The sequence below is a fragment of the Guillardia theta genome (assembly GCF_000315625.1).
Source record: "Guillardia theta CCMP2712 unplaced genomic scaffold GUITHscaffold_2, whole genome shotgun sequence".
NCBI classification, from domain to species: Eukaryota; class Cryptophyceae; order Pyrenomonadales; family Geminigeraceae; genus Guillardia; species Guillardia theta.
Genome location: NW_005434672.1, coordinates 1 through 22,508, shown reverse-complemented (window position 1 = coordinate 22,508; position 22,508 = coordinate 1). Strand labels below are relative to the sequence as shown.

General features: G+C 47.6%; 5 protein-coding genes and 1 non-coding gene across 6 annotated transcripts; 3 read left to right on the top strand and 3 right to left on the bottom strand.

Annotated features, from left to right (window-relative positions):
- Positions 1–2,104: 2,104 nt before the first annotated feature.
- Positions 2,105–2,890, bottom strand: GUITHDRAFT_49553 (hypothetical protein; the record flags this gene model as incomplete). The annotated part of the gene is made up of 1 exon (XM_005841603.1): positions 2,105–2,890. A coding segment is annotated over one exon (786 nt), but the record flags the coding sequence as incomplete, so codon positions are not given.
- Positions 2,891–6,321: 3,431 nt separating this feature from the next.
- On the top strand, positions 6,322–6,960 carry GUITHDRAFT_53464 (hypothetical protein; the record flags this gene model as incomplete). Its single annotated transcript, XM_005841602.1, has 1 exon — positions 6,322–6,960. A coding segment is annotated over one exon (639 nt), but the record flags the coding sequence as incomplete, so codon positions are not given.
- Positions 6,961–8,989: 2,029 nt separating this feature from the next.
- On the top strand, positions 8,990–9,061 carry GUITHDRAFT_t9. The gene has a single exon. It is a non-coding gene; the product is annotated as a tRNA-Trp (tRNA).
- Positions 9,062–9,533: 472 nt separating this feature from the next.
- GUITHDRAFT_149823 (hypothetical protein) lies at positions 9,534–10,338 on the bottom strand. Its single transcript, XM_005841601.1, has one exon. The coding sequence runs from the start codon at positions 10,121–10,123 to the stop codon at positions 9,569–9,571; it is 555 nt and encodes a 184-aa protein (XP_005841658.1). The 5' UTR covers positions 10,124–10,338; the 3' UTR covers positions 9,534–9,568.
- Positions 10,339–12,360: 2,022 nt separating this feature from the next.
- GUITHDRAFT_43528 (hypothetical protein) lies at positions 12,361–12,834 on the top strand (the record flags this gene model as incomplete). Its single annotated transcript, XM_005841600.1, has 1 exon — positions 12,361–12,834. A coding segment is annotated over one exon (474 nt), but the record flags the coding sequence as incomplete, so codon positions are not given.
- Positions 12,835–17,252: 4,418 nt separating this feature from the next.
- GUITHDRAFT_156794 (hypothetical protein) lies at positions 17,253–18,830 on the bottom strand (the record flags this gene model as incomplete). The annotated part of the gene is made up of 10 exons (XM_005841599.1): positions 17,253–17,304; positions 17,350–17,415; positions 17,460–17,504; positions 17,566–17,674; positions 17,747–17,828; positions 17,876–17,977; positions 18,027–18,104; positions 18,155–18,372; positions 18,427–18,717; positions 18,764–18,830. 10 exons carry the CDS (start codon positions 18,828–18,830, stop codon positions 17,253–17,255), a joined length of 1,110 nt encoding a protein of 369 aa, XP_005841656.1.
- Positions 18,831–22,508: the final 3,678 nt, after the last annotated feature.

Genomic DNA, 22,508 nt, shown 5'->3' with positions numbered 1-22,508 from the left:
GTCCCCCCTACAACGCCACGGGTACATCCTACCAGGAATCGTAGGAAAAGGAGATAGAGCTTGACCGCCCTTCTCACTGACCCTACCCCCGGCTTTTAACCCCTACCCAGTCAGGCAATTTCTTCTGCTTCACCACTGGGGGTCTGTACCCCCTCAAAGAGGGCAAAGCTTCGGCTATGGTTCCGACCAGAGGGGGAGGAAGGTAGAGAGAGGGAGAGAGAGGGCCGAGGCGATTGATGTGAAAGATGAGAGAGAATGGTCGTATTCCTTATCTGCTCCGCTAATTTCTCGGAACGAGTTGTCAACCTGCGATCTTAAATATCCATCTCTGTGAAGTTTGAGCACAAACCACTAAGCAACATTCATAACTTTCTTGATCTTTTGGTGTAAATTTGAAAACGGATTGTTTGGAGATCAAAATATCTCGCGTAGATAAGACAACTGGAACACAAATTTCTTTCATCCATGCCAGTGGAAGATGATGCCGAAGACTTTCGAGTTCGGGTTCGAACTGCACAACGATTTCTGTGCTTGCATATTTTTCTGCTTTATATCTTGAAAATGCTTCTTCCGGTCGACACGTTCTCTTCATATTCATATGACACAGCTCTGCGAATCTCAATAATCTCGCGATACATTTTTGTGTGCATGAGCAATGTAGTCGACATTCAACTCCTGGACATGTCCCCGAACATTAGATTCAATTTCAACATTGACAAGAAGTTTGACAAGAACCATCACAAAGTCACAGCAGCTGCTTTCGAGCATCGCAGCTCAACTTTGCAGCAAAGCTCTAGTGCCCACCGATGCATGATGACCAAGATATATAGATCTGAGCAGTCAATGCCTTCCCTGTCTCCTCTCGTCGACTCGTATGTCATTGAGCTCAGCTCGAAGAAAGCTACAAATTGGTTTCGCACTTGGCACTTTGGTTACAAGAAGGATGCTAATTATTTCGTCGTCAAGATGCGCAAAGGAGAATATGATAGGCTCTGGTTCTCGGTCAACTCAACTGTCAGTTGACATTCGTTAATGTTATACGTTTTCCATAGTTTTACAAAAAGACAAAGTGTCAGCTGTTTTCGTTCACGAAATATATTACTCATTGACATTTGATGAGAGAGGTTGGTCTGAGAAGATCGGAGATCCAGGCAATGCAGCAACGAAGAGAGTCGGAAGGATCATATCTTGTTCTTTGAGTACACAGGGTCATAATTCACTGTGGACGCCAAAGGAAGTTCAAGCCGTTGAACCTGCAGAGAAAGTCAAACTTTGAAGACGGAACAGACCAGATCTCACGTTTCTAAGAGGATGCATCATCGGCCGCAAGATTGAGCTTGTACTGTTCTTCCTGTATAAGTTTCTTCCGGACCCTTTGCTCACTGGTGTGAGATCTGATGACTTCCGAGCCCTTGGTGACAGGCTCACTACACACAAGAAGTCAAAACAGAGGGAAAGCAAACTTACAGCGGTTTCAAGTCCTGGTCGAGCTGTTCCACATTGTTGTAAGATTGCGATCTTTGCAACGAGAAGCTTGCGTCTTGTACACAGTATCCTACCATTAAATTGCTGTTTCCTCCTAGAGTTAGATTGTAATTTCCAATAAGTAAACCTCACACCTTCTGCGGAGATCTTGCCCTGTCGAGAGCCGTCTTACTGGAAGTGAAGCGTAGCTCTTGTTCATCTTGTGAAAGACTTCAGATCAACACAAAATTTAAACATTTTCATACTTTGGAAATCATTCCTTTCGGCAAGGACTTGGATCTTGCAAACGAGTCCATCATTCGTTCATCAAGATTTCTTTCGTCCTGAGTGATGACGTTGTCGATAAACAGCGGCAACTGCAATACCTGCCAAACATTCAACAAGGACAAAGGTACGTAGCGAAATACCTCAAGGGCACTCTTTCTATGGGAGGAATCCAGCATAAGCAAAGACCGAATTACTTCGAACCAACTCTTGATGTTCTAAGCAATAGGTCAGGATGTAACAGAATGGAGGCTGACTCATTTCTCACATAAAACTTTTGGTCTTGTTGAGGATGCTCTGGAATTTCTCTTCCTTCCGTGAGAGCCTTCTTCACCACAGATTCAAGGGAACTTTCATATTTTGGCCAAGAAGAAAAATGGTTTCGACATTGCATTTGAGACAACAACTTTTCATCTCTTGGAGTTCCCACCAGCATGAAGATTTTTGCCAACTGATCCCCATTGTAGTTGAAATGAGTCGGCAGAGGACACTTACAAACATCCTCGACCTTTCCTTTGGTCTGACATGACCCAGCAAGCATCTCTAGGATGATGCATCCCACAGACCACTCGTCGATCCTGCAGTTGTAGGTCTCGGATCCCATGAGAAGTTCAGGGGCTCGGTACCACAAGGTTGTCATCTCGCTCTTCACACGGTTCTCGCCTTCTGAATATTCACGTGCGAGACCAAAATCACAGATCTTGACCACCATGTCCTTGAAAACCAACAAGTTTGCTGGCTTTATGTCTCTATGCATCACTCGGATGGAATGCAAGTACTCGACCCCTTTGAGAACATCTCTGCAGCATCGCGCAATCATTGGGAGCACCAGACTCTTTTTCTGCTTCCTTATGATATCATGAAGGTCTGCAAGAGCTTGCTCAAACACAATCACTGTGCAATCCGACGTTGCACCATAGAACTCAACTACGTTGGAGTGCTGCCCCACACGTTGCATCATCTGAATTTCCTTCTTGAACGCTTCACGTCTATGATTTCCAGGCGAAGCACCTTGAGAGTCCTCTGGATCCAAGTCGGCATCGGGCCACACCACCTTCACCACCACTTCTTTGCTTGATTCCAGGATTTTAGCCTGCCACACACACCCATAGGCACCTTTTCCTATCTTGTCGAAAACCTGAATGTTTCTTCAATACTGAGCATAGCAAGAGTACTGCAGACCTCTAGCTCAGACCTTCTGAATTTCTTGAAATTTTGAAGGTTTGAAATTCTGAATTTACCAGATCCTATAAGAAAACTGTTTCAGACTTCCATTCCTTCCGTATCGCGGAAAATCACAAGGCACATTTCATACCATTCGAATGACTTGAACGAATATTTTCTGGAGCTCTGTTTGACTTCGATGGCCACGCAGTTATCAAGGAGGACTGAGCATGTGGCAGCATTGCCCCATCGACGCACCGCATGCCAATTAATTGCCGTTGATTTCACGCCACCTGCATCAGTTTTCATCAGAACCAGCAAATGTTTTTACATATCGTTTTCTTCATCATCCAGAATTTCTTGTTATTTTTTCTCGACTGTTCAGGATAAACTATTCACAAGATTTGTGTTTGCAAAGGTCTTGCGCACGAGACAACCAAGCTGTGAACTCTACAAGGCTCCTATCGTCAAAGTTTCGGCTGAATCTACATCTAGGCATGGTTAAAGGCACTCCACCAGTTCCCACTCCCATCAACATTCAAACTCGTGATATCCGACATTTTTCTTTGTCTCGTTTCCCTCCTCAACATGGCTGTCGAATGTTCATCACGGACAAAGCCGATTTCTGCCCTGACATGGAACTGGAAACCAATTGCCCGAAGGGTGGTGGAGGGGGTACTTGGCAGTACCAGATTGCAGATTAATTTGGGGTGGGTAGGGATTAAGAGGACTGGGTTGGTGACTTTCTGGTTGTGTTGGTTGGGTACTCAGGGAGGGGAGAGGGGTGGGGTGATACGTGTCGCTCCAGGTGGTTCAGGTTGAGCATACAATGGACCGGAGGTTCCGAACGTTCTCAGTAGTAACTGATAGCAGTAGGTGGGGTGACAATATGGCTGACGACCTCCCCTTTCCCGTTTCCAACCCTACCCACTCATACATCTATCATGGTACCCTACCCCTTGTGTTCTAGCACCTCCAGATAAGGTTGCAATCGGTTGTCCCGCCTAACAGCCTGAGAGATAAGTACTTCATGAACTTCTAGTACCCCCTCTCTGTACTGAAAGTACCCAGCCTTTTAATCCTCGCACATCTACTTTGAGGACCCCCACCCTGATTTCTCTCTTTTGCCCATTTCGTACTTTATAACAATTTTCACTAAAGAATGACGATGTTTTTTTTTCTCGTAGTGTAAAGAATGGCAGGTCTGCTCTCCTGATTGTCCTCGTACTGATTTTTAACTTGACTGAAGTTGAGTAAAGAGACGGAGACCGGATGCTAGTTTTACTGTGACTTAACTTTGAGTAAAGAGGCTGGTACTAGCCTCCGGTCCCGGCGGCGACCGCAGTACCGGCGTACGGTACTAGCTTCAGCCGCGTCAAGTTTGATTGAAGCCGGCCCGGCCCGGCGGGCCGGCCGCGGGCCTCAGGCCGCCGGACGGACCGCTGAGTCCGGCCCGCCGGTACGGTCCGTCAGTGGCCGCGCACTGAATGTGCGGCGCGGCCGGGCCGCTCGGCCGTGACTCGGCCTGAACTGAGCCTGCTTAGGGCCTTGCCAAACTTGAAACAAGTGACTCAGTGTCAGCCCCCCGTCAGGCCAGGCTCGCCTCCGCTCGACTTCAGTGCCACGGTGAGTTCCTGTCACAGTGTACGGTCCGGGGCATGATGGGCGTAGCCGCGGCGGGCCGGGCCCGGGGCCGCTGCGCAAGCCTGCGGCAAGACACCCGCTGAGCAGTCACTCAGTGGCGGCCGGGGGGCGTATGGTAAAGTGCTCTTTACTCAAAATTAAGTGCTGTCTTTCAGTTAAACTTGAGGGGACAGCAGTTGGCTGAGGATTAGGGCAAGTTTGGTTCTCGCTGTCGGTTTTCTCTTCTCGCCGTTTGGCCTGTGCGACAGTGTCAGGGTCAAGCCTCCTCGACTATCCTGATTGTCCTCGTACTGATTTTTAAGGCTTAACTTTGAGTAAAGGGTGAGATCAGTGCTGCGGCGGCTGCATGACTTCACTTGCGCCCGGCCACCGGCCGCCGCGCTCAGTCAAGCGGCCCGGTCCGACCGTCAGACCGCACGCGAGATTTGCTGACTCACGGACACGGACCGTGACGTGAGATGGAGGTCACAAATAAAACTAGTTTTACATGTCTTGCTGGGCTTGTGTGCCTATAACCTTTTTACTTAAAAAAAATTCGGTGAGGGTCGTTTGGGCATGGTTGTAAATTTACAGAGGTAGGGGTCATGAAGCACAGGAGGTGGGGGTTCAATTCTTTACTCAAAGTTAAGGTAAAAATCTGTACGAGGACAATGAGGAGAATAGGTAGTAAAGCTGGCACAGGAGGCGGGGGATGTAGTAGTAAAGCTTGCACTCCCTTTTCTGGTTCGCTAGGACCCCTACCCCTCCATTCAATGGACCCACCCATGGTCCTTTCGGAAACTGCATGGTCATTGAGTCATTGACTAAAATCAAAAGTCCCCTAGGCCCCCACCACACCTGTTATTATTAAAATATTTACACGGAAGCCGAAGGTCATTTCAATCTCTGAGGACCCCCACCCCCTCGTTCTAGGCAACCACCCGTGGCATTCTCGGACATCTTGGCCGTCGTTGACTTGAGACATGTCATCCGAGAGTGCGGGGAAGGAGGCGGCGAGAAGACGAGGCTAGAGCAGGAGGTCGAGCATGTGGATGCTATTGGTGGGTGTGATGCAAGAATGTTGATCTGAGGAAAGTGGATGGGAGTAGAGTGCACAAGCGCTCAACTGATCATGTATCACTCCGCTGTCTTGTTGTAATCCCACGATCAAAACTCTTCCGCATTGTCAACAACATGAAATGACTTGAATGTGAGAAGAGGTACGCGACATTCTTTGTTGGAAAGAAATTCAAAAATAATGCTGTAATTAAGGCAAGAATATGGTCATAGCAAGCAGAATCACACATGGTTTCTACTAGTTTCGCAAACTTGTTGTACAATTGCACGCGATTGTTAGGACGACGCGTAGACTGAAACAATTGATTCATAACGTCCCTGTTTTTTGTAATACTAAAGCTGGTTTGATCCTTTGTAGGCTGACTGAAGTTGAAATGTATAATGAAACTATAACGGCTCAAAACTCCAATGACGTCAATTCTCCTACTCGCGAACGTAAGCCTAAGGAATGACTTTCCCATCTTTTGATAATCATTGTTCCAGCTTGCAAACATAATCCTTGGAGCGATGATCAACTTCACGAAGGGTCTAGAAACGAAATTTTGGAGGAATTAACAACACAGACAAAAAATCTTGGGTTGAAAGAAAAGTACTGCCCATTCAGCACGAATCGAAGCCCAATCAAAGTAAAAGTGTTTCGTCGTCATGAACTGGAGGTGACTTTTTGTAAGAGTGCTTTTATGAATAACGAGGCTAATATTGTCACAACAGGTTGCTAACAAGATAGGAAATGGGGCGTATGGTTGTGTGTGGCAAGCCACGATTATCGAGTCAATGGAGGATGTTGTTGTGAAAGTTGTCTGGCCAGACTTTGACTTGGACCCGGATGATGTAAAGGAGCATGGAGAGGCAACGGAGGAGCGGCTGGAAGCCTTTAGGCGAGAAATTGAAATGATGGAGCTTGCTGGATCTCATCCCAAGATTGTTAAGTTGCTGGGAGCGACCCATGATTCAAGAGTGATTGTTCTAGAAGAAGCTCTGTCGGATTTACATACCGTGATTAAGAATCAGGCCGGGAGTCTTCATCTTTCCATGATTTCGAAATGGACCAGAGATGTTTTAGAAGCTCTTCATTACCTGCACAGTGTGAATATTGTTCATCGAGATGTCAAGCCGGGAAATATCTTAATATTTGATAGTATGGTCGCAAAGTTGGGGGATTTTGGCATGTCCAGGGAGTTTGTTAGTCACGAAAAGATGGCAGTCGGTAGAGAAATATGTACATTGTGGTACAGAGCACCAGAATTGCTGATGGGGGCAGCGAAGTATTGTCCCAAGATTGACGTTTGGGCTGTCGGCTGTCTGGTAATGGAGATGTTAATTGGAAACAGCATCTTCAAAGGCAATGTTGATGACATCTGTCAATGTCGTCGTGTTACCCATCTTAATTATAATGGCGATCAGCTGCACCAAATCTTTCAAGTGTGTGGAACTCCAATTGATTCTCATTTTTTGAGGCGAATGGACTGTTTCTGTCACTTCAAAGATTGGCCAATCTACGAATCTTGCTTGGAGAGGATCTTATCCAAATACTGTACAGTCGAACGAATATGTAACAACGATCCAGATACAGACAAAGAAGTATCCACTTCGGTCGTGTGTAACAACTGGCTAATCATCCTGCAAGGACTTCTCGACATCAATCCTGACACACGGTTTTCAGTTGCAGAAGCTCTTGAAATTCAATGGTTGCAGAAAGAACACAACTGCTCGTACAAGCTTGAATCTTTGTTATCTCGACAAGAGCCGGCAGTCAAAAGGGTGTTAGAGGACACGCCAGTTGCAAAGGGAAACAATGATGGGGTAAGGAGCGCGTTGCCGTCTTCTTGTGCCTGATATTCTCCCAGAACTATGGCCAAGGGACTGCACCTCCTCGTCGACGTGGTTCCGTGTTCGAACTTCGACAATTCAAAACACAACCAAACTTGCACCACTCCTCTCAGGTACCTTTCTCCTCCTGATTTGGTGATAACGAGCTGAAGTTCATACAGTCCAACCGTAAAAGCACATATTTGGGGAAGAGGGACAACAAGAAACCCAGCACATCAACTCCCTCTGCCATGATGATTCCACGTATGCGCCGATCAATTAGCGATACGTTTAATCCTTCAGATTTTCCGCCCTGATGAAGATGAAGCATAGAATGTAATCTACCTTAGTTCAGCAGGAGTAGAATGCATTCTACAAGATTTTCTCATTCAGCTCAACAACAGTAAAAACTTCCGCAAGGGGTTGCCGCTGAATTCAAAGCCATACATGACGATACCAACAAGAATAGAAGTTCAATTTTTGCGCTCCTTCTTGAACTCATACATTCTGCATACATTTCTCGATTTTGTTTCTACTCTGTTTTCTGTCTCGTTTTTGCTGAGCCTGAAACGCATCACTCTCTTGCTTGGTCTCGCTATCATCCAACCTACAGATGTTGCAATCCTCCATTTGGCTAAGATTCTTTGCATCGGCTAGGCAACTGCAATCACCAAATCCATTTCCATTTCTCTTGATTTTCCTCCTCTCCCCACTCCATAGTTCTGCTCCGCCCAGAAGCTTCCACTCTTCTGGTCATCCATCCTGTTCAGTAGCCTTGCACGAGTATTGATACACGGGAAAGTAAGTGCCATTGACTGTAATGATACAGAGAGTAGTCCTGAATGACTTCTCCCTTTCTTGCTGTTGCTGTCTGCCGGAATCTCAGGTAGCTCATCACATCTGAGGTTGCTTCTATCCCATGAGATCACTTCTTCACCTTCAATCATACGTCACCCCAATTGTTATGGAGTATGGCGAAACATGAGAAAGCTTCGCAGTAGAGAGAGAAAGGACGAGAGAAAGAGAGATGAGGGAGGAGGATATTTCGAGGGAGAGTGGAAGGAATCAGTACGTGAGGCAGGTAGGATAGAAAGAGTGAGAGAAGGAGGTAGGCAAGGAGAGAGGGAGAGGGAGAGGGAAATGGGGAGGTGGTTGGTCTATAAGGGTGCCTGGCTGGCTGGCTGGCTGGCTGGCTGGCTGGCTGGCTGGCTGGCTGGCTGGCTGGCTGCCTTCCTGCCTGCCTGCCTTCCTGCCTGCCTGCCCTGATTGCCAGCGAGTTCACCCGGCCGGAGCTGCACTGCACTGCCTGCCTGCCTGCCTGCCTGCCTGCCTGCCTGCCTGCCTGCCTGCCTGCCTGCCTGCCTGCCTGCCTGCCTGCCTGCCTGCCTGCCTGCCTGCCTGCCTGCCTGCCTGCCTGCCTGCCTGCCTGCCTGCCTGCCTGCCTGCCTGCCTGCACTGCCTCCCTCCCTCCCTCCCTCCCTCCCTCCCTCCCTCATGCGAGCAGGCAAGTCGAGACATGACAAGCAAAGCAGGGAATATCTCGCCCAAATTACACTACTCGGCACGTGACGTGGTGGCGCAATGGTAGCGCGTTCGACTCCAGATCGAAAGGTTGGGGGTTCGATTCCCTCTCGCGTCAATTGTTTTTATCTCCGATAGACTCCATCTTCTTGTGAATGCAGAACCTGCCTGCAATTTCAACTTACATGACGAGAGCATGCCTGCATTTTCAACTTACATGACGAGTAACATTCAAACAAACTTCTCATACAACACGGTCAATACATTCAACTGATACACACCATTTTTTCAACTTTCATTTGTCACAGTAGCTGCCATAATCTCTTTGCTGTTTGACTAAATCGCTTTGTCAATAGATCTGTACGGTAACAGTGATGGTTCAAGCATCAAACGGCAGGTGTTGATCCGATGATTTCGGCCCGCCAGAATGATACTCTCTTGCGACATTCACTGTCAACTCGAGAAATAATCTAGTGCTTGATTTCGATGGGAAAACAGTCATAGTGACCATAATGGTGAGAGTGTTTGTTGAAGACAAACATTTTTTTTTAAAACCTAAAATACCTCTCCACGTGTCAGGCCCAGAGAATCACATGTATATCCTATTTATTACAACAATTGCAAATTATGAACATGGAACAGGGTATAGTACATTGTTTGCTTCAAGGTCGGACGATGCCTTGTGCAGCGCAAGAAAGCTTCCGTTAATGTTTCGAGCACTGTCGGAGAAAAAATCTTCGAGCGCGAGGACTGTCGTTGCAGCGCTATCCATTGAGTTTGAAATGCTAAGTTCCTCTGGACTTCGTTCCAATGTATCAGCGCCTAGACCACACGATATATACCAAGATTCGGTGGTTTCGCGAGTCTCTGCCGAGCATTCAGAGTTATCGTGTTTCCTGGGAATGTTGCAAATTGAATCTGAGAACCTTACACTTGTTCCTCTTCTGGCACAGTTTCTACTGCATCTACGATCTTTCTTCGACCAGAGCTTTGGCTTTGTCACTCTGAGCTTCTCGAAGAGCGCGTAGTTTTGTAGAGCATTCACAGCACTGTGATGAGAAATGCAATCCACATCATTCCAGTCCAAGTGTGTATGCTCTGGACAAGTGTCCATCAAAAGCTTGATGTCAGATTGAATCTCTGCAATGACGTAGTTCCGACGAGAAGTCGAGTTCCCCATTGTACCGTACAACGTTGCTTGACAAGAAAGATCAATGCCTTCAATGTATAATCGAGATAGCCAACAGTGTGTAGACGAGAAGGAAGGAGGCTATGTCAAGGAATTGTAGAAGAGCAGCTGAAGTGAACGTGCAGGTGAGATAGGGAAGGATGGTTCGAGAAGGTTGAGGTCAGAGGAGCTGATGTAGAGGAGTGTGAAGAAGCCGGGGGCTCAAGGGAGACGCACTTGAGGCCTTTCGGCTCAAGTCAGGTACAGGGTCCATGACACCTGACCCCTACCCTACTCCTTCCACACTACTACCCCACTCGCCTTGTTGATGGAGGATTATTCAGTTTTTCTTCTCCTTTTGGAAGGCTTTATACCAAGCCTTTTTCTTAATAAAGAGTATATGTAAATTACAGGATCATACATGGAACCTGTCTCCAACACTCAGAGTATCAAGGTGGCCACCAATTTTCCGAACCCCTACCTCATTCTAAGATCACCCACCACCCTTTCAGGAACAATCATTCCACTTATGGTTTCTTTGGGCTACAAGCTTGAGTCCTTTTTTCTCGAGCTAATTTATTCCTGTTTTGAAAACGTATGATATGTAAAATTGAACATTTACCATAGGTGTTCAAACTTTGAGCGAAATGAATAGCTGAATTTTTGCATCGATTCACAGAGTTCTCACCCCTGCACTTCTTGGAGAAGGTGCCTAAAACCATAAAAGGCGCGGCTAACGCGAGACGCGCCCTTCTATGGATGTTCGTGGTCAAATTCAAGGTCAAAGGTCAAATGGTCAAATGGTGAAATGGTCAAATGGTCAAGTTTTAAAACCGCACGGTCCATCAGCGGCAGAGTCACGTTTCTACTATAGGTAGCGGGCCGGGACGCCGGGCCCCGGCGGCGGCGCGGCGGCGGCGGGCCGGGGGCCGGGCCGGGGCACGGCCCTCAGTGGCCATCTTCAGTGCCGCTTGGACTCTGGCCGCTACTCATGGCCGGAACTTTCAGTTTGGAACCTCACGGCGTCACGGTACGGTACTAACTTAGTAATTTCGCCTTTTACTCCGGCCCGAATGGCGCGGCCAGAAAGTCTGGTTTGACTCACTGTTATGCAGTGCTATGGTAGTACCCGAGGCTGTCTGTCCGAAGCTATCATCGAGTCGACTCTCTCACGGTATGGTGACCGGGTAGTACAACGACACTGTCATTTCTGAGTCTGACGGTGCGTGTCACAGAGTCACGGTGGCTAGTACCGGTAGTACCGTACGGTGCGTGCCGCGTGCGTGCCACTCACTGCCGTCACCGTGCGGCCGGGCGTGTGCGTGCCGCCGGCGCTGCGTACATTCCGAAGTTCTCACCGGGTCACCGGCCCCGTTTGTCACGGACCGTCGGTGGGCACCCGGTACGGTCTACATCTATGTCCGCAGTATGTCCATGTCTATGTCTATGTCACGGTCCATGCAGTCCGTACGGTACGGCCCGGTACCTAAAACCGGTACGGTCTATGTGTAGACCAGTGTGCCAGATATCAGTGAAATCTGAAAACTTTTGAAAGTTTGTCGTTTGTATCATCAGTATTGATTGACTCCAGTCCCCCCCCCCCCCCCCCCCCCCTTTCCCCGGATGATTTGCAACGGTGTGAATTCTTTCCACCTTTCATGTGGTGAGACAATGCCATCATTTTGATACAAGTGTACGTTTGGCGTCTTTGTCCTATCGCCTTGACTTTCCAAGTTCATGTCTCCTGAACTACAAAGATTTCGTAATGGACCTTTGGGGGGAGTCAAATATATTGAAGCTTTGGTAGTCGTCCTAGTCAGCCTTAGCCACAAGCAGGATCTGTGGTCGCATGGAAGAAAGATAGCTGGCACCTCTTGCAGCGAGAGGATGAGGAGGAAGGAGCCTGGACCATGGCGCTGGTCATGGCTGGTCGCTGCGTAGCCTGATATGTTTTAGGTTGAGGGAGGGGTTCTTGACTATGTGAGGGAGGGGTAGTAGGTGGAATAGAAGGGGTCACCCTCACCTTGCCTGTCCGGCGATGTGCAATCAGGAGTTGTAGCATCTGCTTGCGGTGTTTCACGTGACATATGCTTCGGCACACAGGAATTGATACCATGAATGTACAAGATGAACTGCAATGCAAGATGGGTGAGAATGAAGACCACAGTGATAAACATGAAACCAACGAAGCGAACAATCAAGAGAAAAATCTCATGAAGGAAATGAAAAGGGGACGAAACAAAATCAGAATGTGTGAACATCACAGGCAAAGATCCAGATGTAGAGCTTGCAAGGGTTCGAGCATATGTGCACATGACCGTATCAAATCACAGTGCAAAGATTGCAAAGGATCAAGCATATGTGAACACAACAAAATCAGGGCGCAATGCAAGGAATGCAAAGGCTCCGGGATATGTTTACACAATCGACAGCGAACTCGTTGCAAAGAGTGCAAGGGATCTGCTATCTGTGACCATAACAGAGTGAAGTCTCAGTGCAAAGACTGCAAAGGATCAGCCATATGCCAACACATGCGACGTAGGTCACACTGTAAGGATTGCAGAGGATCTAGTATATGTCTCCACAACAAGCAAAAATCCCAATGCAGAGATTGCGGTGGTGCAGGAATATGTGAACATAACAAGGTGAGATATCGTTGCAAAGATTGCGGTGGATCGGGCATTTGCAAACATAAAAAAAGGAAGTATCGTTGCAAAGATTGTAAAGATGAAAATCAAGCAGAGGCACAAGATAGTCAAACAACTCAATCTTTGATGCTACATTGAGGACAAGCCAAGAATGACTACTCTCAAGATGTGAAGGACAGGGCGGAGGGAATGCGATTTCAACGATTTGACTCTCAAGAAAGGAGGGCTTACCTATTGGAATAAAAAATTCAATGTCAGTCTGCTGATCCCGACCAGCAAGTTCTCAAAGCTGTGGCAAACAACATTTCGAGTGAAAGCAGGACAGTCTCCTTGCCTTTGATTGAACACGCGAACACCAGAAGATTCAGAGGAATCGCACGGCTTCTCAAAGATTTTGATCAGTGACCTAAGAATGTTGTCTTCCTGGTTTGAATGTTGTATGAAATTTTAACTACTTCTATCGCGAAGTAAAGAGGCTGCCGTTCAAAACGCTGAATGGAGCAGGGTGCGTAGAAACTGTATGAAAGCATTCTGCTGAACAAACAAGGGGCATTCGTGTGCATCACATCTCAGTACTTATTCAATTGTGCATTTTCATTCATTGCTTAAATTTCTACTTCGCCATCTCTGTGCCTCTCCCCAAAGCATTTTCCATCACTTCATTGCTTTCACCTTATCATAGACTGATATGTTTTTTTGCATACTCTCCTGCTCTGGAGTTATAGATGTTCTTTGGTGGACACAAATTTTACGCATTTATGATTCGGTCTGCAGTCATGAAAGGAAGCGGTCGCGTGTTGGTCAAGACATGGCAAATTATTTTCTTTAGAGCGCAGGAAGGTGATAACAAGCCTTGAAATCCTATCTAGCATTCTAATAAGCACTACTGCTGCTGCTGCTGCTGCTGCTGCTGCTGCTGCTGCTGCTGCTGCTGCTGCTGCTGCTGCTGCTGCTGCTGCTGCTGCTGCTGCTGCTGCTGCTGCTGCTGCTGCTGCTGCTGCTGCTACTGCTGATGCTACTACTACTGCGCAGGCAGGTTTATTTTAATTTTGTTGCAAACACAACAAGCGCTGTAAATATCATTCGTTTCTCCTCTTGACCTCTGAATATCGTTTCGTTTTCTTCTCTCAATCTTGAAAACTTCGTGCTTCCATCCCTCCGATTCTCTCTAAAACATAACAAATTGCTTTTAACATCAAAGCAAAGATGAGATGTTGGCAGAAGATTTCCTAAACATGGATCATTGAATTCACGAAGGATCTCAGAGTCCAGCAAACAAAAGACAACAACGGATACACTATTCATGCAGCCTGTTACTAATGTTCTAATTACCGCCCCCCCCACCGCACTCATTCTATCAACGAGACAGCTCTATCAAGACCTTGTGCAGACACAGTTCACTGATTCAAAGCAGATGAGAAAGGGAGAGATCACTCTCTTGAACGACATTGAGTTCTGCCCTCGTGACCTTGACTTTTCATATTCGGCGCCTCTTTTATTTTTGTTTCCGAAACTTTTCTGAATCTTGAATTCCATCATATCATCACTGTCTGCCGCAAAGCTTCTCTTTTTTTTTGCTTGTTGCTTTCGCCATGTCCACAACAAAGTCTCTAAAAAAAATCAACCGCTTGTCATTCTTGATGTCTCTGGTCCAATTTTTGAAATGCGACAGGCACGCCTGCATGTGCGTCAACGTCCAACGAAGGCGACGAGAAGCGTCTGACGACTCTGAGATCCTCAGCTGGACCCTCAGCTGGACCCTCAGCTGGACCCTTAGCTAGAACCTCAGTTGGACCCTCAGCTGGAGACAGACATGACGATGTCTGTAAGAAGACTGAAGCAGGAGATCGAGGAGCTTCACGCAACTCTGAGAGAAAAAGACAGGTCATGCGCTGCTGCTTGCTTCCTCATCTTGTCTCTTGCACTCACTGGATGATACATCAGGCATATCCGAATGCTCGAAAAGAAGATATCCAAGGCCGAGAAGCGTCAAGAGCATCATCAGGGGATTGATGCTGCTGTTCAAGTTCCTCAAGTCAATGAAATAGGTCTTGACGAGACGTTTCATGGGGCGTCTGCTAACAGTGGAAGCCTTCTCCTGACACCCAAGCCTCAAGTTGCCACACGTCTAGTCGACAGGTAGAGTCAACGTTGAACTTGTTGCACTACGTGTAGAACCAGCCAGGATTGGGAACAGTAGTATGAGCAGGAATGAGAAGAAGTGTTGACATTCCTCCGGCCCGATTGATCTCTTTATGCAGATTTCCCGCGACAGACGGAGCTTCTCATCGAGATTGGGAAGCAGAGATTGAGACACTATCTAGAGCCCTTTCAATCACTAAGAAGAAACTTTCTGATGCAGAGGAGAGAGCTCAAAAGGCAGAGACAACAATCTTACAATCGGAACGCAACCTGTCAAAAGCGAGAACAGCTGCAGCAGAAGTAGTTGTTCTTCAGTCATCTCTCTTTGAGAGAGAGAGGCAGCTAGCAAAGAGCAGAGATGAGATTGATGAACTCCATCATGAACTCCAAAAGCTAAGAATGTATATGAAGGTGTTGTTTACTCCAACGTGACATGAAGACTTCTGATCTGTATCGCAGCAAAGGGACGAACAGAATCTGCAGGAATGCGAACGGCAAGCACAAAGGTGAACAGTCTCCAAGCCAGGAGCTTCTCATTCAGAGTCCCAGGCATGCTGAGCAGCTTGATGCTCTGTCAGAGCTTGTCGCGTCTACCGACGCCGATGTTCAGATGATCAGAAAGCAGAATCACGAGTTAACATCAGAGGTTTCTCCTACATGTTTGCCTCGCGGTATTGATATTTGGAAATGATTTCAGCTTAATCACATCAAAAGCACACTCCATAACCGTACTTGTTTGTTAGGAGAACTTGAGAATGAGGTGATTGCAACATGTAGGTTCAAATTTCGTAAAATGCCTCGCTGCACAGATACTATCAAAGTCCTTTCAAATGATGTCAGACTCTCACAGTGAGCAGCATGTAAGCGTCAACTTTGAATTTTATATTCTCTGACAGCTGCAGAATCATCAAGTTCAAATTATCTTGCTTGAGAATGAACAGCTCCACAGGGTCGATAGTCTTGTGTGTTGGAAAAGCAAGTTCTTGACACAATTCTGTTAGAAAAATGAAAAACTCAATCAAGCAATGAGTGCCATGATGAATGAGCATGAGAAAATGAAATTTGAGGTGAAAAATCAGATTTTGCATCGTGTAAACTGAATTTCTTCAAGATGAATTTGATCCAAGAAACCTCTGAAGAGAATAAAACTGAACACACTTATTCTATGAAGATATTTGAAAATGTTTTGCGGTACTGATAGGCATAGCTTAACCCGTGCATAATGTTTGCTATGAAAGACGCGAACAAGCCAGAATCCGCAGAGAACAGAGGAAGTATAGCAGGAAAGATGCTATCTCAAGATTGTGGTTGGGAATTCCGGTAGGTTTGAGGTTGCTGTGAATGTCAACGACCTAAGAATCGCTTGAAGGTTGTCAAATATTCCTTGAGTGGCAAAGGATGCAAACATAACATCTTCAGACTGACTAACGAAGGATCAGACCCTTATGGAAACTTGCAGCTCGGGATTGAATGGAGCTCAGGCTCGCTACTTGCAGCTTCTCCACAAGTCTGAAGGAGTTTGTCATTGCTGTACTCACTGATTTGTTTTCAGATATCTTTGAAACGAGGGTCAAGCCCAAAGCTTCTGTTGGACTCTGTGCAGCAAATCACTTATGGCGCAAAATCTAGAAATTTTCGAAAGTATCAGAAAGCTCGTGCAGCATTCTCTCGAGGTACAGAACTAGATATTTCAAGATGTTTTTCCCTCGTCACAACAAAACGAACGTATGATTTTTCGGTCGACAACGACAAAGATTTCATCGACATTTTCTTTGGTTTGCAGGCAGAAGCAATTCTTTTTCATTGTGTTCTTTGTTCTCACTATGCTCTGCAGGGCATTTGCCGTCTTCGTCCAGGAAGACATGAGGTCGAGGGTTCGCGTACAGGACGCATTTCCTTGGGTTTTTATTTGTGGCAACGCAATGGGCTTCGAGCGAGAAGAAAGGCAAAGCGAGAGGGAATCGACCTCAAAGTTCTTCTTTTACGAGCAGTTGCAACTGCAAAATCTCAAACCACTCCAGTAAGTAGAAAGATCATGAAACAAGTTGTTGAGAGGAGTTGCAGGAATCAGCAATCTTACAAAGCAACATTCATCAGTAACTATCTTCTATGAACTTTCACCTTGTAATATTTTCTACAGATTGGTTGAAGACTGGACCAATCGCTCTCTGCCGCATCACGAAGAACATCATCGGCATTCATCTAATGTGCATGTAGATATCTTTCAAACACCAGAGCAAAGTTACATCAATCCTGTCCCAGCATATCCAGCAAACAGCTTCAATGATGGTACGTATGGCCAGATTGCGAATGGTTAAAGCATGTTGGTATTCCAGATCAAACTTGTGAAATTAAATTCTTTTAACAACTTGTATGACATCTTCATCTTCCAGCATATGCCCACTGTGCTCTGGTCATTTTCCCAGCTTTCAAATTCAAGGAAATTACCTTCCTACTATCTGGGGAAAATGCTTAGCACTTGAACCCCATACAAGAGCGTGTTTGAATTCATCCCTGCAATCCGTCAAAGACTTTCAAAAGGGATTGATTGTACTTACATGAGGCGTTTGTGGATTCGTCGACAAAAGTCTTTCACTGAAGTCCTAAGAATGACATCAGCTCATTCAAGGGAAACACGAAACCGAGTCAATCAAAGTGACCCACTTATAGTTTCTTAGAATCACTGGCTGTGTGAAGTCCGGCATGTCTCCCTTAGGTTTCGTATAAATGCGAGTCAAGTGCATGTATTCCCATATCTTGTTTTTTAAGACATCTGAATGTGAGATAAGTATGAGACGATTGAGATGTCAAGCCTCTATCCACTCCATCATAGATTTATCCTTACCGATATTCCATCCGAGAGCTCCAGAAATAGGGAGAAAATGTGGAAGCTTCGAAGCAAATATCTCCATTTCCTGACGACTGACCTGGACGATGATTTCAGAGTGATCGAAGTGCATAAGACAACGAAAACTTTGTCGATCTTGTTGAAAACATGAAGGCAAGGGATATAAACACGGTTTCCCTCGATAACATCTATAAGCTGATCTTCTGTACAATCTTGACGAAGTATGATCTATCACACTGTCAAAACAGGATAGTAAAACAGTGTGCTATTGTCTCGCCTCAGCATGAGTAATCTTATACTCGCGAAGAATGGTCGCAACAAGATCTTTGTTCAGCACAGATTGCTTCACAAGAGCCTTTGCAGTCATCACTTGTACTACATCGCACTGATAACTTTCTGCCAAACCTGAAAGTTCAATCCTCCGCGATCTCTTTTCTTGAAATAAATTTCTGGTGGTTTCTGATTCAACCTGATCCCGAACCCATGGAGCTCTTTCTCGATTAAGATCTTGTGCGTTACAGGCTTCGTGGCGTCCAACACAAGCAGGATCAAATCGCATGTTCGAGCACACCCAATGACCTGACGTCCTCGTCCTTTTCCATCCTTCGCGCCTTCAATAATTCCTGGATGTATTTTCATTCAGTTCATATCAAGCTCGCAAGGAGCAAGCAATGGACCTGGCAGATCAAGGATTTGGATGCGAGCACCATCATGCGTCATCACTCCGGGAACGCATGTGAGGGTGGTAAACTCATAGTCCGCAGCTTCAGAGTAAACACCCGTCAGAGCTGTGAGTAAAGTTGATTTCCCCACTGATGGGAACCCGATGAATCCCACTCGAGCGTCTCCTGTAGCACGAACTTCGAAGCCTTCTCCTGGCCCTCCTGATTTCTTATTTTGCTGCTCTATAACTTGACGCTTCAAAGCTGCTAATCTTGCCTTCAATGCACACAGGTGACTCATAGTTGCTGTGGAGCAATTCAGTCAACTGAACAAAGGAGGATAGGCTGTCACCTTTGTTCTTCTGTGTCCTTGCCATCTCGACCTCGATGTCCATGATTCGTCGTTGGGCATCAGACATGCCTTCCTTCTTCGCAGCAGAATCTTTCTTATTCACGTCTTCTTTTGGCCCCCCTCCCCACAGCCTCAAGCATGCAGTGCAATGTGACGGCTTGAAATGAGCAGGCTCTGTAGAGCTGCCAACAAGTATGTGTAGCCATGCAAGGAATGAAAGCATTACTGAGAATCGCATATCAATAAACCCTTATCACTTATGAGCGAGCGATAGTTGCATGGAAAAGATCAAAGTTCCCATCTACTTCGGCATACATATGCGGCAGTATGCCACAGGAATATCACGACATACCCATCACGAACCCCAAACAGGAAACCTAAACCAGGTTTAGTTTGAGGGTTTAGGCCCGTTTCCCAGATTCCAGATTCCAGATTTTTTCATACAAATATAAGTCAATTTCTTTTTTTCTCCTCCAAATGTTTTGGAGAACTCAACTATAAGTCATTTTAATTTGAGAATGAAACGATGCGGTTGACTTTCCCAGATTTTGCTTTTCGAATGGGCAGGCACTATATGGAAATATACTATTAGCTCAATCGAGAAAAATTGTTAGAAGGTAGGCAGGGTACGCTGGGAGCATCAAATATGAACAGGCAGTGGACCCCACCCCGTGTCAGTATGTATTGAAAGCACCGGTGAATATTTCGGGGTAAATTTCAAATCATTTTGAATAAAGTCAAAAATCTGGAATCTGGGAGCCGGCGGGAAACGGCCCTTAGTGGCTTTAGTGTCAATGCGGCACGTGGCACCGTAGGCACCGTGGCACCGTGGCACGCCGGTTGAACTGAGGCGTTAGGAACGGTTTAGGGTTTTCCCTTCATGCGGCCCATGACCTTGAGCCGCGCCTGCCTCCTTGATGCCAGGCTTGTTTTCCGATTCCCTTCTTGTGCTCCATGGGTGGCTCTAGGGTTTAGGGTTTAGGTGACATATCACGAAACTGGAAGGGTCGATCAATGTCAATAAGATACAGCACGCAAGACAAGGGAGGAGAGCACGAACGCGGAGGCATCAAAAATTCACGGGAGCTGTAGGGTTTAGGGTTTAGGGTTTAGGGTTTAGGCAGGCGCCGTTATTTTCGGCAGCATGGCTCCTTGCCAGGTGTAGGGGAAGCCGCCAGGGCGCCAAGGAAGCTGCAAGCGAGAGGTTTGTATACTTCAAATAGCTTTCTAAGTATGGTTCTTCAGTATGATGAAAATGTTCGCAACCTGCTGTATCGGAGATCATGCCAATACACGCAGAGCGGACTTGTGGATGCCTCTGTCCTCGAAGCTGATCTCGTCGAGAGGGTGAAGAGCTTCGCGAAGCGTTATCCGAACAGCAGGACAGCCCAGGCTTGCAAGGCTGTGGAGGGATGCACCCCCGACGCTATCGCAGAAGCCATGATCGGCGCTCGACATGTCAGCAGGCACGACGTGAGCTTCTGCAAGAAGCGATGACTGGATGGAGTGACGCATCCAGAGAGTGGTTTATGCAGCAGATTGAAGAAGCCAAGAAGGAGAAGGTCGAGACATACACCGCCTCAGCAGGCAACGAGGTGACTTCCTTCATCTCCATGACTCTCCTGGGCATCTCCTCGGTGTATGTCAACCATCAAGAAAAGCTGAAGAAGAAATTCGAAGAGATCGGACTCAGATCGTAGACTCAGTGCAAGAGAGTAAAGCAATCATGTGGAAGGCTCCGTATAGACCCGAGATAGCGAGTGCTGAGGAGATCCCCGGTGACTGTTTCCTTCCTCCGCAATGCACAAGCGGAGAAGCTCTGGCAGGGAAGAGAGGACTTCGCGATCGATGGTCGCAAGTTCACAGCTGTACATGTGAGCATCGTGCACGATCGATCTTTCAAGATTCGAGCCAAGAGAGGACCCTGGGGCAAAGGGGGCAGCTTGGCAGAGCTGACCCACCTGCTAACCTTGGGCGGCATGACAACGGCTGAGATAGCTGCCGTCTATCGCTATCAGCTGCTGCGCCAGTCCCTTGCAGCGGTCCAACTCCAGCCGCTGGCAGGCATGCTGGTCGCTGGGCGGCGCCAGGACAGCAAGTCCACAAAGGCTTAGGTCAGAAAGGCTTCATCGCTGTAGGGGCCAACGTCATCTGGAGACAGAGGGAGGTGGAGTGGATCGTCTCCTCGAGCTGCCCAGAGGCGAATGATACAGCATTTCGAGCTTTCCGAGAGAGCGAAGCGATGGAGGGAGTACACCTGACTCTGTTCAGCGAGGACCCGAAGATCAGAGAGGCGCTCGCAGTCGCGCCGTTGACAGCCGATCGCTTTGTGTCCAGAAATAAGTTGAAGAAGGCATCAAGGATGCAGAAGAAGGCAGGCGGCAAGGACGGCAAGGAGATCAAGATCATCATCAAGTCGACGGCGGCATCTGGTCGCTTCACGAGGAAGAAGATGGAGGGGCTGTGCAACGGCGGCAACACGTCCATCGCAAGAGTCAAGAGAGTCTTGTTGGAGATCGCTAACAGGCTCGAGATCAACGTTGAAGGCATCGACATGGAGGAGGATTTGAACACCAAGTCCTGGAACGGGTCCAAGCTATGCATCCTCCTCGGCTCCACGGAGGATGCTCGACGCATGATGAAGGAGCTGCCCTTCTATCTCGAAGGCGCAGCAACCAAGCTCGAAGCAGTCGGCTTCGACAAGGAGCCTGACTCTGAGGCGGCTGGTCAGCGGGGCACCAGCGACGCAGCGCAGCGACAGGAGGAGAGCGAGGGAGAGTGGCTGGAGTTTACAGACCTGGAGAGGATCACAATGGAGGCAGCATCTCCGTCAAGCCAAGAGGACATGCAGCTCGTCAGCGAGCTGTCAGCAGTCATCGAAGATGCAACTTCTTTGAACGAGGCGGGGACGAGCGAGCCGATCAAGCTGGTCCTGGACAAGGCCGTTGGCAACCTCCACGACACGTTCTACTCTCCGGGGAGCCTGGAGTTCATGTCGCTGGGAGAGTGGGCGAAGATGCCAGAGGAGCAGGGAGTTGGGCGCAACGTTCTCAAGGAGAAGCTGGGGAAGTGGCTGCAGAGCAAGCGCTGGACTCGCGTGCAAGGAGAGAGCAAGAAGGCAAGGAGGGGCAGCGCGTTCTCGCCACGGGCAACGGCAGCTGCTGAGCTTGAGCAGGAGGCGGAGAGCGACGACATAGAGCGTCGATCTCTTAGCCTCCTGTTCATAGCACTGAGTAAATTCGCAGAGATGCATGTGCTGGCCTGCTCGCTGAAGCTGGACAAGAAGGACCGACTGCGAGTGGAGATGAGGGAAGATGACGAAGAAGAGGAAGACATGGAGGAAGAGCAAGGCGAGGGCGAGGAAGAAGACGGGGCGAGCCCGTACCGAGCTTGAGCTGAGCCCAAGGTAAGGAGAGAAGGTAGGAGGCGACCGAAGGCCAAGGTGAGGAGAGGCAACTCTCCTGACTGAAGCTGAGGAAGCTGAATGGAGGACGAGTAGGTGGCGACCGAAGGCCAAGGTGAGGAGAGGCAACTCTTCTGACTGAGGCTGAGGAGGGTTTAGGGTTTAGGGTTTAGGGTTTAGGGTTTAGGGTTTAGGGTTTAGGGTTTAGGGTTTAGGGTTTAGGGTTTAGGGTTTAGGGTTTAGGAGCGCCGGTTATTTCAGGCAGCGCCGGTTATTTCAGGCAGCGCCGGTTATTTCAGGCAGCGCCGGTTATTCAGGCAGCGCCGGTTATTTCAGGCAGCG

What these genes read in the sequence shown, in the direction of transcription:
- GUITHDRAFT_149823 (XM_005841601.1), bottom strand. Translation starts at nt 10,123, where the DNA reads ATGGGGAACTCGACTTCTCGTCGGAACTACGTCATTGCAGAGATTCAA.